The sequence below is a fragment of the Poeciliopsis prolifica genome, unplaced genomic scaffold (assembly GCF_027474105.1).
Source record: "Poeciliopsis prolifica strain line A6 unplaced genomic scaffold, Auburn_PproV2 SCAFFOLD001, whole genome shotgun sequence".
Classification (NCBI taxonomy): Eukaryota; Metazoa; Chordata; class Actinopteri; order Cyprinodontiformes; family Poeciliidae; genus Poeciliopsis; species Poeciliopsis prolifica.
In genome coordinates, this window is record NW_026562376.1 from 6,220,342 (window position 1) to 6,236,749 (window position 16,408).

At 37.0% G+C, this 16,408-nt stretch overlaps 1 protein-coding gene across 4 annotated transcripts in view; it reads right to left on the minus strand.

The window, feature by feature from the left end:
* ano3 (anoctamin 3) overlaps nucleotides 1-16,408 on the minus strand; it is a 68,878-nt gene that overhangs the window by 25,805 nt on the left and 26,665 nt on the right. For 2 of the 4 annotated variants that reach the window (XM_055044128.1, XM_055044301.1), the window contains 10 exons: nucleotides 10,815-10,942; nucleotides 10,561-10,716; nucleotides 10,371-10,471; nucleotides 10,250-10,294; nucleotides 6,392-6,526; nucleotides 5,285-5,391; nucleotides 4,196-4,251; nucleotides 3,900-4,021; nucleotides 671-805; nucleotides 480-576 (listed from right to left, as the gene is read on the minus strand). In XM_055044128.1, the coding sequence (XP_054900103.1) occupies nucleotides 480-576; nucleotides 671-805; nucleotides 3,900-4,021; nucleotides 4,196-4,251; nucleotides 5,285-5,391; nucleotides 6,392-6,526; nucleotides 10,250-10,294; nucleotides 10,371-10,471; nucleotides 10,561-10,716; nucleotides 10,815-10,942 (1,082 nt within the window). Of the gene's footprint in view, nucleotides 1-479; nucleotides 577-670; nucleotides 806-3,899; nucleotides 4,022-4,195; nucleotides 4,252-5,284; nucleotides 5,392-6,391; nucleotides 6,527-10,249; nucleotides 10,295-10,370; nucleotides 10,472-10,560; nucleotides 10,717-10,814; nucleotides 10,943-14,658; nucleotides 14,702-16,408 lie in introns of those variants that run through there. The other 2 variants (XM_055044388.1, XM_055044214.1) reach the window with 2 other exon arrangements.

Below are 16,408 nucleotides of genomic sequence, written 5' to 3' on the forward strand. Positions count from 1 at the left end.
TTTAGACTTGTAACAGGAGAAACTTAAACATGTATGTCCGATTGACTGTTTGCAACCAAGTCATTTAATATTTGAGGTGCCGAAATGGATGACTGAAATGAGGGCAGGGAGTATTGAGCAGAGCAGCTGAAATTGTTTTCCCAAGTTGTTTTTGCCAGTTTATTTGTGGCTTCTTTCAGTCAAACTAATTTATTTGTGAGTTATGATTGACAGCTTCTATTGCGGCATCTTTCCTCATTAAAAGTTACACAACAAAATTACAAGTTTGGTTCCTATTTGTTTGTGCAGCATCCAATGACTATTTTTTAACGTGAAATCAACTAAAAGGAAAGTAATATTAGACTACAGATGTCTGTATTTAGACTAGCTGTAAAGGAGGAATGGCTGCGTTGATGTCCATCATGGCAGAGTGGGCGGAGTTCTGGACAGAGTGATGTCACGTGCAAAGGGCCAATGGAAGCTGAAGTAAATGTGCTCACCCTTGCAAAGACGCAGCTGTCACTCAGCTTCCATGGCTTGCAGTTTTCCTCACACATAGGACACATGATGGTTTCGTTGTCTTCACAAATTTCCTTACTGATGGGACAATGAGTTTGGGAAGTTAGCCAACAATTACTACCAGATATGTCTGGATTGTACTGAGTGTGATCAGCTTAGCGTGTGAACTGACCTCACTTGACTTGAGCCCATGGTACAGAGTCCATACAGAAAGACAAAAACACCAACTAGGGCTGCAGGGATTAACATGCCTGTATACCAGCCCAACCAGGCAAAGTACAGGCCAATCTTCTCCCCAAAATACCGCCTGGGAGCAAAAAAAAAGGCAGACATTGATTAAAATGAAGTAATAGTCTACGCTGAGCTTTAATTGAAGTTGGCAGTGTGCATCCAGAGCGGCCTAGAGGGAGCATCCGGTTAGCGCTGAGGTGGCAGCTTAATGAATAAAAGGAGCTGTCGGACTGAAAGGTCACTGCGACGCGAAACCAATCGATAACCGTGACTGATCCCCAAATCGCAGCGGTCACAGTCTCAGTTAGGACGAGACGTGTCTCTCAGAAAAAAAAATCTAATAATTTCAGGAGCAATTAGTAGTTAGAGGACAGCGCTCACACATTTCTGTGGGGTCAGAAGAAATGTCAACTCTTTTGTTGGTCTCTCAGTATTCCTACACAAACATCTAAACAACATTGATTTTCTCTGTCGACCTGAATAACTGCTAATAAATATAAGCTATAAAAAATATCTAATATAAAGTCTTATTCAATAAATTAGAATATATGTCTCAATGAATCTCATTTGTCAAATTTAAATATAAAATTAACAACCTTTTAGTAGGTATTAAACATACATTTAATTAATTCCACATTTATATTTTGAAAAACAGATTTTTTTGTTGGTCTAATGTAAAATTCATGTTTTAATTAGGTGTAGGCAGAATATTATAATTAACAGAAATAAATGCATCTCTGTGTCATTATTCTGTGTAAAATTCTATTCCTGAAATAAATGATTTTTTTTTCAATAATATTCTAATTTACTGGCAGAAATAAGTCCCTATATAATATCTGACAGCAGTAATCACATGGATTAGCCTTTCCATGTTACGATTGTGAATAATTGTAAAGTGAAAAGATTAAACTTTGAATTTTTTTAAAACAAATTCTTAAAAATGTATAGAGTATATATATTAAAACTGCTTCAATCTGACATCCTGTGATGGAAAAATTACAATAAGGTCACATTTGCTAGTCATGTCATATAAAATGCTTGTGAACTCTCACCAAAAGAACTATTTGGGTTTCATGTACGAGGTTGGAAGGTTGTTTTCCACAGCTGCGTGAGGACCAGACAGTCTCACCCCTTGTTTTTCATTCTTGTTTTTCATTCCTTATCACTGTATAAAACTTACATGTTGTCTGTGCCTGGGAGAGCTTTGCAAGCTTTGCATCCAGACTGGCTTGATTATTGATTGTTGTGCACAATTTATGAATAAACTTGATTGAGTGATTCTACCTGAACTGTGCTTGGAAATTGCTTTTTTTCCACGACACATCCCAAAAGAAAAAATAAATAATTTTGTGAAAATCTTATTCCATTAACACAAGTAGTAAATATTACTATTACATATTTAAAAGTAGTTGAAATAGTTGAAATTTAGTAGCTAGCTCACTGGCGACGCCTCCAACTCATCTGAAATAAACTTCAGAAGTTTATTCCACTGGTATTTTAAGGTCACAAGTGGAAAAATTGGAAAACATTACTCTAAGCATTTGACTGATTCTACATAATGATGAACAATTGGTTGCAAAAACATAGGAAAATGTTGCCGGTACTGTGGAAAAACTGCTGCAATTGGAAGGAGGTCAAGCTGACTGATGATGGATTGAGAAAGTTTCAAGTTGGCCCAGAAAAAAATAACTAATGAACAAAATTCAGCCAGTAAAGAACTTGAAAGGGATTGCTGCAGCTTTGGGGTTGTGGACTGAACCCCACAAAACTGTAGCAAGATAAAATTCCAGTCTGTTTATGACACACGAAAATAGTATATTTATCCATATTTTACAAGCAAAAGAAACCACAAAAGGCAAAATTTAATTCAGACGTGTTTTTATGAGGCCAACATTTAAACTATAATATTAACCTCGACAGAAATGTCAAAGTTAATATTTAACAAATCTGACGCATTTTCAAAACAATTTCTGCTCACAGGCAAGTTGAAACAGAATATGTTGTCAGCAATTAGGACAGCAGGATTAGGAGAAAACATGGAGCGAAATTAATGAAAAGGTGCTGAATAAATCTTGGGGGCCATTCACTGTAAGAGCAAAGAGAAAACACGACAGTGTTAATAATGAGTGGTTATCAAATTTTTGGTTTCTCGTGTTTTGGGACAATAGATGAAAGGAATAAAGCACAAATTTTACAATAGCTTAATTTGTAAAATATGTATTTTAGATGTAATAAAAATACAGTAATAATTCTGTGGGCTGTTCAGTTTTTATATATTTTAATAAAACATTTTCAGTTTTGCTCATACAAATGACTCAAACTTCTGGAGAAAAATGTTGAGAGCACAGATTAAGTCCTTCGGAAGTTGCATTCTCCTCCACTGCGCTCTTCTTTTTTTATGTGGGAAGCATCCAGATTCACCTCACTGTTTTTGATTTTTTTTAAATTATGATCAATAGTAACACAATGTGGCATTACCTAAAATTACACCAGTTAAACGGAATATGATAAACAACAACCCCGGCAAAGTTAGCCTTACTTTGTTTACTCTGTAGATTCCGGTACAGAATGGACCAAAAATGCGTCATCGTCCCATCAGGTGAAAAAATGGCGACCTCCATTGGCGAAAAATATGACGAAAGATGTACATTTTTGAAGTAATTATGAGTTTTGGCATATCACACACGCAGCAATTTTTGGTTAACAGGAAAATTACGACATATTTAGGCCAACATGTTCAACTAATCGTGGATCCCTTTGAAGACACACATTGTTTTTAATTAGAAAATTAAAGCTGTGATGGACTGGTGACCTCTCCAGGTCTACTCTGCCACTTCTCCAGTCTTCTAAATAATAAACTGTTAGTTTAAGGGAGTAAAATAAGTCAAACAAAGCGGGAGCCTCAGCTGTTACAATCTAATAGCTTAGAAGTTCAGAAATGTGATGTTACATAACATAACAACAGAGGCCAGCTGTGATATTACGTCTTCAGCTAAATAAATTGCTTGGATTACTTTGTGTTGCGTTTAAACAACTCAGCTTGTTCACTTGAAGCTCAAAAAAGTCCAGGGCCAAGAAAACAACCAAAAAAACCAAACAAAACAAAGCAAAAGCAAAAAAGGGGATAAATCCAAAAATATCTCCTGGTGCTGTGCTTCAAAGCTAATTACCTGATGATGTCCAGAGGCTGGTATTTGTACCAGTTCCCCCAGCGAGCCCAGCGCTCGTACAGAAGATGCCTTTGGTTCTGGAATCCCTGCGTTTCAATCGGATGTCCGCTCTTGTAGCCACCCTGAGGAGACAAACAGGCCATTTCACAGGTAATAATTATTATCTTTTATCTCCTGCTCAGCTTTTATATGCTCATTTCTTTAAATATTGTACATTTCTTTATGTGAACAGCCTTCAATTATTCTTCTGATTCTTGAATACATAACATTTTCATTTCAAATTAGAATTGGCCCACCTCATGTGGAGGAAACGCCGCCTCGTATGTGTTGTTGCCCAGTAAACGGTTGATGCCTGCAGTAAAGTAAAGCAAATGATCTCAAGCACACCCAGAATAACAGCACATTAAAAATTCAGCAGCAGTCATCAATACAAACAGACCAGCTTTAGACTCACTGAAAGCAAATGTTTTCATTGTAACAATAATTCACCACAGTCTTTCTAAATTAGAGCTAGTTTAAAGTAATGAGTTCTCATTATATGCCTGCGTTTACTGCAGCGTTTAAAGTTTCAATAAATTCCCAACTCTGCCTGCAGTTTCTGTACTCAGTAAAACAAAAAGTTTCCAACTCAAGACTGGAGTGCAGTTATTTTTATTTTTGCTGCTGTTCGTTCACACACGAAAAGCTGATAGCGAGAACCATAGGAGGAAAGATAAAAAGGATTTTCCACTCTTGAAGCCGAGCTGATACCATGTTTTTGGGACGAATAAAGTCATCACTCGATTTAAAATATTAACTCTAAATCCGTTCCAGTGCTTCGAGGCCAAAATTTAATCAGCAAATCATGTTGGCAGAAGCTAGACAAGTGGGAGTAAAGAAACAATTCGGAAACAAAACTGGGTACAGATTTGTGATAAGGCTGGATGACGCCAACAGCTTGCAGAAATACATTCAAACTCCACAAACACAGTTCTCCACCTGATTTAGCAGAGCTAAAGCTGTTTTAGCAAAAAAGGGGCAAAAGTTTCAATTTCAGATGGAAATAGTAGGCAGCTAAAGGTAATTCTACTAGTTGATTCAGAGGACTGAATATAAATCCAGATTTCTATTCTTATAACATTTTAAAAACCACTTCACAACTATGTGATATTTTGTGTTGGTTTCATACATTCCTCAAAAATACATCAGTGATTATGGTTGTAATGTGAAAATAAAAAAAGTAGGATTTCTCTACAAATAATCCTAAAGTCAAATTCAAAGAAAGATCTGACACTTTTTAAAATCTAAAGTTTGGTATGTTTTATGTGCATGTAGATGGATGCACATAAAATTGGGATTCTTGTTTAGTATGTGTGGAAGCAAATGAGAGTGGAGTATCTTTTTACCAATCTTTGATTTTCCGTCTTCATACTTGGTGCGCTGCAGGACGTGATGGACTATTCTGCTCCTGGTGGAATTTGAGAAGAACGCCTCTCTGTTGTTGATAGCGAAACTGAAAAGAAACAACATCACGCTCCTTTAGTTTCCCATCATGCAGCGGGGCATTGTCCCGTCAAAGCCCGTAATGTGAGATGAGTCAATAAGGACGTGAGGGCGATTAGTTCGATTAGACACAATTCATGTTGTCAAGTTTGTGCTCATTACTGCATCAATATTCCACTCAGCAATACACAGACATAGGAAGAATGGAAAGTTGGAAATGCTTTCCATTCAGATCCAGAAATGAGATTAGATGATGCCATGATGGCTTTCTTTGGAAAGAAGCTTTGAGCATAAAATACTAAACAAATAAGGAAGAAATAACTGGATGTACAACTGTTTTTGATGTTTTATTTAGGATGAACTAGTTTTGCTCTGATTTCTGTGACACTTCTAGAAAATACAAGCACAGATTTTTATCTCAAAATTCAGAAAGAAGCAATAGGGGACCTGATGGGTCACTGGGAATGTTTTATATCTCTAACACAGTACTATTATTTGACACTCAGATCACCAAGGTTATTAGAGTTAACTAAAACTAAATTAGAAAATCTGTTATTGCGAGATCATTTTTGTTGGGATAAATAAAAACAATAATTAATGGGAGGAAACTATAACTCAAGGGGAACTATATGGTGTACTTATAAAGAGGAACTAAAACATACTGAAAGTATAGATATAATATCCTTTGTTTCTGTGTTTATGAATATATTTATTAGCCTTTTGAACTGAAATCATTATGTTTTTCCCACACAACGACTGTGTGGGAATAAAATGCCAGAGTCAAATGTTGTTTTTTTAATTGTATCTTCTGTTGAGTAGTATATATAATTACAATACAATCTGTATTCTGGCTTCTGTACCTAAAAATGAACCAAAGTATAAAAGAACTAAAAGTACAACTACCACTAATAAAAACCAAACAATAATTGACTAAACTATAGTGAAAAAATCCAACACTACAGTATTCATGGCGATCATGCTTGTGAGTTTTCAATCAGGAGCGCTCTTACTGATGCATGCGCGCTCTGCTGAAGGGCGCCGTGTAGCAGTCCGCGTCCTCCAGGTCGGGCATCCCCTCTTTGTCCAGCTTCATGGGATTTTTGGGAAGCCAGCTTTTTAACTGCTGATACCTATGATGAAACCTGCTGCACCGGCGCACCGACAAAAACAGGATTAATGGGGCAGATTATAGAGCAGATTGTTTACTTCACTATGAGATAATGGCGGCTAACCTTGTTCGCTGCACAACCTTGGCAGCCCCACCCCACCAGAAAACACATTTTAAAGCACATGTGTGGCGTCATCCATGCTGCTTATTTATTATTTACTTACTATTTACACTTTTCTACAGGTTCTACACAAGTTGGGCTAAAAAAAGTTTGGAGGATTAACTGCAGTTTTTCTTTTCAGCATCACAAACCTTGATCCAGACTCTGAAAGCTGATTCTTATTTATGTACATAGTTTGTCCCTATTCAACATCTTGGCTTTTGTGTATTTATACAGTAACAGCTAGAACTGGTGGGGTGTTTTTACTATCATATTCCAGTTTTAGTGGAGCAGGTTTGGCCTTTATAAGAGGAGCTGACCTTTACCGAGCTAGCTGAATTAAGATGGGTGCAAACTGTGATGATATGCAGGTGGATAAACAGAACAAACTGGCAAAACGTCCATACATTGTATCTCCTAAGAGAAAGAGTGAGTGAAATTTAGGAAAACATAAACTCTTAATTGCTATACTTAAATAAACCTAATTAAAATAAACTATTTTATAAAAATGTCTCTTAAGTGACAGTTTTATTCTACTTACTAATTACTGTTGCACAAAATTTTTCAACTTTGAATGCATTTTTCATCTTCTTGTTCTGATTATTAATAATAGAAAAAATCCTCAATGACTGTTATTTTCTATCATAAATTGTGTTTAATTTTCATCTCACCTGACCAGATCACCTTCTTCCAAACATTTTCTGTATTTCCTACTGATTTTGTGGCCCAATGCAAACTGTACTTTCTATCGTTTTTCTTTTTGCTCTTTCAGAAAGGTCATATCTTTAGAGCGCATAACAACCAGTTCTGTCAACAGCCGCTCCTCCAGCGTTCCCATAAACCTCCTTTATGGTTACTGCTCTCCTCATCGAGACTTTCAGTTAAAGGCCAAGTTCTTGGGGACTTTATACTCTCTCCATTTTAAAATCATGGATTGATTGGTGATCTATGAGAGTTTCAGGTTGGGGAATTGTTCTATAACTTAACCCTTGCTCAAAGTGTGGATTCAAACTCTTCCGCAGTTTGAATCCACACTTTTCAGGTTTTATTCGTAAGCAAAATCTAAACGCAATCTCCCATTTTTCTTCTCCTTCTCCTACAAAATTGTGTAGAATGGTTTTTATTATCTGCACTACCTTTCATCATGTTTTAGCTGCTACTGTGCCATATTGATGAATCACTATCCTTCTTAATACTCGTGTCCTGAGGACCATAAATACGAGAACAAATAAATAATTTGTGTACCAGCTGTAGGAAGTTCTGGGTAAAGAGCAAAAACAAAAAGCAAAGCAAATGTTTTGTGCTGAAACTCCCAGAGGTACATTTATAACACTGTGGCTGAAGAAAATCCTTAACTTGATTTAAACTCCAAATAAATAACTGAACCTGCTGTTTAGTTTTTCCGGGTGAACAAATGTTTGATCACAGAGACAGAAAATTGATTCAGAAACCATTTCTGGGTGAAATTTACTGTATCTCTTTGTCATTTCATAAATACTAAAGCTACTCTATCGGAATAAAAATTATAATATTTCAGACTTATTATTGGTCTGATGTAATATTCTAAATCATGCTAATTAACTGATAAAAAGACTTAAAAACATCAACAATCAACACAATGTGTTTCACCAAGTGAATAAAGTTTCTAAAATAAATGAACTTTTCAATAATATTCTGCTTTATAAATTGTGAAGAAAGATCATTTCCTTACTGCCTAATTTTTCTTTTTGGTGTTTTCGGTCCTTTCTGCATTTTAACAGCTTTATTCTTTATGAAAAAGAAGTTTCATAATCATAAAATGTATTTTACAAAATGAGATTTAAATAAACTGTAACTGCAAAAATAACAGACTCAGTAATTTGTTTGTGACTTTTCTCAACAAACCACAAGTAGGTAGAAGAATCAAACAAAACTGATTAATTTATGTGTTTAACTTGAACTGATATGAAACTACCCCAGTGATGAACTGTCAAAGATGGTGCAGATGAAACAACGCCAGTTCTGATTCCAGTAACATCCAATCATAGCTGGCATTTCACTCTGCTCAGCGCCAGCAGGTAACCAAATCAGAGCCTAATTTAATCACAGTTGGCCGGATTCTGTATTTGATGATAAATCTCAACCCGGTCCGCACAGCGGAGCCAAGTTTTCCTCAAATCCAGGGTATTAGATTCATGCAACATAATGAAACTATGTTTTTCTTCAGAAAAAAACAAAACAAAACAATGAATACTTTATAATTTGAAGGTGTTGTAAGGAGACATTTTGTATTATTTTGATAGTATAGGCAGCATGAGCAACATTTAAACAAAATTCGCAATAATTTAAATTGTAGAAATGGTCTTTTAGGAAAGAACTGTTTGCTTACACTGCCTCCCATGCGCTTTGTATATGTGTTGATTAACAACATAATTAGGGGAAACAATTTCCGCTCAATAATATTACAGAGCAGAATCTTCTGTGTATTTTGTTTGTTTTCATTGTTCGGATTGCAAAACATTCAGTCTGGTAGTTATACTGTTTTTTTGTTGTTGTTTTTTTGTCTTTTTATTTGCATCTCAGTGAGAAGAAACAATGGAAATTTTAACTTCTACTCCCAGTTTGAATATCACATCAAAGCTAAGTGCATCTATCTAAAAATAGTATGCAAATGAGCTCCATCTATATTCACTGGAAAGTATGTTATTGAAAGGAGCAGCCAAAAGTAGGTGAGCCACTCTATTCAACCGTTACTGTGGAGATTTATGTGCTTTTATTCAAATCTACCAGGTTTGCTTTGTCAACTCAAGGGCGCATGTCGTTTGAAAACAATTACAAAATAAAACAGCACAGCTGCTGATTTGTTGGACTTCATTCAGATGTGTTTTTTTTAAAATAATCTCAGATGTTTCTCGTCATCTGTGAGGTAAATGGAAGCTGATGTTCTATTCACCAAATATTTCAGAAGATATCAATATGCCAAAATGACTCCATGAGCACAGAAATGTGAGTTCATTGGGACACAAAGAGCTTTTGTAAACCTTTGAATCTTATTGCAACAGAGACATTTAGGATGTTTCTATTTCAAGATTTCTATCAGATTACTCATATCAGTATGAAATATTCACCTAGTCGAGGATTCGTATTTGTATCTCTGTCATTTCAAAAGCCGTGAACACACAAGGCTGCAACAGGCGTCTGATTAGTCAATATTTTAAAGGACTACTTGGTTATTTTCGGATATCTAGACAAACTTGGTTCAGTAGAATCTTTAATGTGAAAACATCTGTACTGATTTTAATGATTTAAACTATAGGTTTCCATAATTTAGAACCTAAACAAAACCCAGTTCAAAAACGTTGCATCCAGTTTAAATGAAACTTTTTGTTGAAGAGTTTTATGTGCCAAACCAGAATAGTTATCTAAAATTTCCCCAAAACTCAGACTTTAATCTTTTCAATAGTGAAATGAGATAAAGTTTGGAAACTCAAACTTTAGTCCATAAACAGTTTTCATTTCTGAACACTTATTCAGACTTTTTCAAATTTTTCAACACTTTCAGTAAAAAAAACAACTTTTAAATACAAACCCAAAAATCCCAAATATGTTAAATTTCCTTACCTGCCAAGGGTTTTGCTCCTCCAGTCAGTAAAGTAGGTTTTTTTCCTGAAATAATCAATTATAATAGAACGTTACCAGCTGCTTTAAAACTTGAAAGTCTGCACAGATTATTTCCATGTACTTGAAAGGCATGCGGATGTTCATCTGCTCTGCATATTTGCAGAGGGTATCCCAGGTAGCGTGGATCTTCACAAACATGATGTCGTTGTTCGTCAAAGAAGGCTTTGAAAAATGAATAAAAGAACATCAAAGTTTGACATCTTAGAAGTTAGAAAATTAAAGTCCATGAAGACCAAACCAGAAACGTTTACCTCTTTCTCTAGCATGAGGCCCTCGGCTCGTAAATTCTTCTCAAACGTGCATCTTTTCTCCACCTGCGGGCTGGACTTCTTGTAAACCAAGATATAATCGATTCTCCTTTTTCCATCTCGAAAAAGCAGTCCAGATGCATCTGGGTGTTTTTTTCCCTATAAAAACAACGCATCACTTAAGAACTGCTGGAGGAATGGATGAAGGAGCAATAGATTTCACATCAATGCATTTTGATGTGCAGTAAATGTGGTACCTGAAGCGAGTCTGTGCGGGACCCTAACTTAGCCCGGCTGACAGGCTTTTGCAGGAGAAATGTCGGGTTTGCTCTTGTTTCACATGTGCTCACTTCGGCCTCCTCTATGTAGCTGTCTTTGACATCCTCTGTTGCACAAAGACACAACGAAATCAATCAGAGACTCTTATTGAACCAAAGCGAAAGCACTCAAATAATCCTTTCAGCTATAAGCATTTGTCTACTGCTTTGGTTAATCTCCCCACAAACACTGAAATTAAATCTGTGTGAAAGAAAACATTGTTTTCTTGATCCAAATTAAATTGTTGATCTCCTTTTCTGCCTTTGTGGATCTTAAAGGTGAACTATTCTATGAAACAGTCTTGTTCTGTATGTAACACTTTATATTTTGGTCACTGAAGTCACCACTGACTAAAAAAACTCAAAGAAAGAAGCTTCCATTTATATTGAACCAGTGGCGGAGCCAGAGGGGTAGCCGGGGTGGCACTTGCCACCCCCAACAGACCCCTGGTCACCCCTAGTGCCACCCCACTGGAAATGGTCATTTTAAAATATAATACTTATGAGATCGGCAAAGATTTGCCAGGAAAACTGTAATTTCCGACTGTCCCTGAAGGCCGATGCCCGACGCTGTTCATTGGTTAAACTGACATGCGGGTCCTGCTTTTTCAAAAACATATCAACGGCTTTAGAGAAACAGCGTCCAGGAGTTTTGCAGGTATTTACATTTTACCGCTCAGCGGTAACCGCTGTTACCTTCCTAATGAGAGGCGGCACTTGTCATACATTTCTAAAAAGAAAAAAAAATGATTGTGTACCGCTGCGTAGTGCCTCGTTTATTACATTAACCATGCTAGTGCTGGTAGGTCATGTTTTAGACAGATTATTTTAACATATGTTTTAGTGCACAAGCTGCCCTCTAATGTTTTATTTCTCCCAGGTCTTGCTTGTGTGTGGTAAGAATATGTGAAAAAACCATTAAGTTTTATAATGACTGAAATGTAAGTAGGCTATGTCATATGAAAGCTTTGAATTATAACCTCACTAGTTATATTAATTAATGTATTTTTAATTTAGTATTATTTTAGCTAGCTACAGAAAACTGAAAACTAGTTTAAATAATAGTTAAAATAGTGTTGTCTCTGCCAAACAGTCATGGAGTGTAAATACCAGGCTGTTTTATTTTGTGTAGAGCCCAAATGAAGAGAAAAGGGAATATCTCCCAGTTCTTCTTAAAGAGGCCAAAACCAGGGCCAGACCAGGACCAGACAGAACCCCGCAGCAGTGACCAGGACCAGACAGAACCCTGCAGCAGTGACCAGGACCAGACAGAACCCTGCAGCAGTGACCAGGACCAGACAGAACCCTGCAGCAGTGACCAGGACCAGACAGAACCCTGCAGTGACCAGGACCAGACAGAACCCTGCAGCAGTGACCAGGACCAGACAGAACCCTGCAGCAGTGACCAGGACCAGACAGAACCCTGCAGCAGTGACCAGGATCAGACAGAACCCTGCAGCAGTGACCAACCTGGAGAATCCAGCCAGGAGACTCCAGGCCCAAGTGGATCACCAGCGGCTTAGAGGCTGTGACAGACAGTTATTAAGTATTAAAATCCAATAAGCCTAATTCTAAAGGTTAGCATGATGCTTTTTGCATTTTTTATTGTGTCTGTTTATGCATTTCCAATTAAGTTCCAGAGAGAGATGAGGGTGATACAGATTCAGAGTCAGACTCTGGGGAGGAAGACAGTGAAGCAGAAGGAAATGGCACTGAACTGCCCCCACCCAGCACAACCTATTGCACACCAGAAGCACCAGTTATTTATTTATTTATTTTTGAGAATTTGTTTTTGGTCATATTGTGGGCTCTGAGTTTACATTTACATGTTCACTGTTCCATAGTGCCATTTAACATGTTGTTTGGTCATGACAAATCTTAGTTAAATAAACCATCTTAATTTGAGTGTGTGTGAGAAAATATTTGTTTCCTTTCGTTCATCATTTGTATATGGACCCCTCTGATAAAGCCTTGCTCACCCTTTGGCCACCCCTTAAAATAAAGTCTAGCTCCGCCACTGTATTGAACCACAGTGCTGCTTAAAAGTATTGGTACAGTTTAGACTCTCTGGCATTCAGTCACATTACAACAGACCAATAAAAGGTAGTGTGTAGCTGTGAAATAGAAGGAAAACATAACATTTTTTAGTATTTAAACCTCCTATTCTCAGTCATTTGTCACTGGATAAAACCCTAAAACATGACAGTTGTTTACAAGTCTTTTCTTTTCTCTTCTGAAAACGTAAAGATGTCTGAATGCTGATGCATGCCAAACATTTCAAGTATTTATTTGGAAAGTAATTCATATTTATATTCCGTATTATTTTTCAGCAGGCTTGTGTTGGTTTGTCACATTAAATATCCATAACGTGTTGCAGTTTGAGGCCAAAACAAAATAATGTCAAAAATGATCAGCAAGAATGAATACATTTCCAAGTTCAATAAATACACATCAAGCAAAAACTACCTTAAATTAAACATTACAGAATAAAAGGTATATCAGGTATCTGTATTAAAATGTACATTTATTTAAGTTAATTAATTGTACTCTGAAAAGTGCGAACAAACAGACACCCACAGCTGCATTAAAGGTTATTTAAATGCAAAATGTGTGTTCAAAATCTCACAATATGCAAGCACTGCAGAAAAAAATTTGGAAGTAGTTAATTTGAGTGACTTGCTGCACCTAAATTCTGCTGCAGGAAAAAAGATCTGTGAAGACAATTTTAGAAATGCAGCAGTTGTACTGTATTACTGCACTGTTTAGATCTCAGAACACCATGCATATTTCATTAGGATCCCAGAAGGTTGTCAACTTGTGAGAAAATGCTTAAAAGTTTCCTTTCATCTCCTGTTCTCCAATGATCACAAAAAAATTAAAAAAATTTAAAGTGAACATTGCCAAGAAAGACCGCCAGGAGCTGCAGCCAAAAATGTAAATCTATGACTGCAAAACATGGGGAAGCATTTCTGATTAGTGCTATTTAGAGGAATTCAGTTTTTCAAAAGTAAAACTGAATGTGCTAAAGTTGGTTCCCAACTCCCGGGCCGCGGCCCTGTACCGGTCCGTTTTAACTCCCTTTTAAAATATTTCGTATCTGACATAAAATCAGTTCACCTGACAGAAAAGAAAAGAAAAACTCCTTTATCCGCACCGGAAGATCATTTATTTGAGGCACCGCACCCGGAAGTCACGGACGTTAAATTTTCACGAAAGTAAAATGTTCGTTTTTGTGGCGCATCTGTATCTTATTTTGGAGGGATATGTAAACGTTACCATAGCGACAAGAGTCCGAGCCCGTTGGGCCGGTGAGACGGGATGAGAGGAGCTTGTGAGTCTTAGGTCTGGTTTAAGGATTGTCGGCCGATTTTTCCAAACCTCCGTGACCACAGAGAACCGATGAAGGTCCAACAGGTTCGGTCGGTTCGTGCGTCCAGCCACACGGCAGGAGCAACGCGCCACAAGAACCGGATCCAGTCACGGAACATCCCGATTCCTGAAGAAAACCCAGTAAACCCCCAACGTACCCAACGTGAATTTAAAATAATAATCCTAATAATCATAAAGAATGCTGGATTCCAGCGACGCAGACGCAGCGGCGACAGTTTGTGGATCATTTTAAGCGACAAAAGACGAAACAATAAGTTGGATAAATGACGGCGGGAGCCGCCGCTCTTACTTACTGATCTCTTCTCGTAGTTAACATTTCTAACCGAACAAACATAACCACATATGGTAAACATATTGTCCTTCACAAATAGTAATAAACATTTCCACATATCACCTCTGCCGTCCTCCGGACTCTCAGTTGCCATGACAACTGTTTGGGATTCCACGCCGTCGTTGCGTCACCGCGCTTTCTGATTGGCTGCCTGTCGCATTCAACGGGCTGCCGTCATCCGGCCAAGACGACGTGAAATAGAACTGGTCTGGACCGGTTATTAATAGGTTGAAGTGAACAATCTGTCAGGCTCGAACAAGACACGAGCCGATGGCGTCAACATGGGAGATACAGTTTATTATAAATGATCTCTCCTTCATTTCATGTTTGACAGCCTCCTAATTGATTCAATCAAATATGTATTTGCAGCTATCAGCTCAACTGACTGCGACTCACAATGCTGCGGTGGTTAAACCATCTGTTGAAATGGGAAGATATGATCCTATATGTGAGCTTCAAGATGTTTATTTTATTTTATTTTTCTTTTCAACCTCCCTGCACTTTGTAACGACTGCGTTGATCTTGGACCTGTAAAAAAATGGAGCCTGCTGTTTCCCCCCCTTTCACAGACAGAGTAATCTCAGTTTGTGAGGGAATATCTATTACGCCTCCAGAGTAAAAACCAAGACATGGAGTATTAAACCGTTTCATCCAGTTAACGACAAACGCTATGACACAGATCCGCTCCTCAAAGCAAAGCTGATTAACACTGCACTCTTTTAGGTATGAAAGGGATTCTTTGAAACGCTCTACAGTCATTTTTTATAAAAATGAGTGAAGCCCTCCAAGATCCTCACATTTTATCACACCCAACATTCTTTATGTCTCTTTCATGTCAAGTTCATCAACAATTTATCATTAAGCAACAACATTTTAAGAAGAAACCACTGCTAAACCTGCGCCACACATTTACAGATCTGCCATAGAAAATAACACTCATTCATTCCCTTATTAAAGATTGCTCAATAGACTGATTACCACAGATGTTACAGGGACATATAAAAAAAATCTGCAAGGCTCTAACATGCTGAAACTTTTGATAAGAAGATGCTTTACTCACATCAGCATGCTGGATTCTTGAAAGTGAAACTGACTGCATGAAATAAAAAAACAAGCAAACAAAAAACCACTTTGTGTTTTTGCAACCAGATAGTAAACTCTAAATTAACACAGTGTTTGTTTGGGAATGGAGACCAATAAATACACAAATTGCATTATTTTTTCCAGTATTTCTACAAACACATGTCATCTCATTCATTTAGTAATTATTCTTGCATCTTGCTCCTAAATAAAGTAATTTCTTTCCTCTCATCGAGGAGCAGACTTGTACTTAGTTAGCAACAATATAACTTCTGAAAATAACAATAACCTTCCTATTATCGTGCTAAAGTTACTTAGTATATCTAAGTTCTGATTGGAGCCGGGAGCGTGTCCAAAAAACTACAAGACAAGCACAAGAAAAAGCCTCATTTTATTGTTTTTGTACAAATAATGCTCTATTACTAAATCAAAAGATTTTATTGACTGGTTTGACTTGGAGCACACTGGTAGTTTGCAGCTAATGGAACAGATTGAGCTGAGTTTAGAATGTTTTAAATGACAAAAATCAGGTAGATGAGGAGAACCTATCTGACCAGCTGGAAAATGTCTTTGTTTTTCCACAAATTCAATGTAGCAACACTAAATGTATCAGTGATGTTCTCTGATACCTTCAGAGAACATCACTTCAAAAAATATGAACAATAAATTTATTCTTGTCTTAAAAATGAAGTTTTATAGTGTAAAACTGATATCGAAAAGGCCAGTGAAAGAA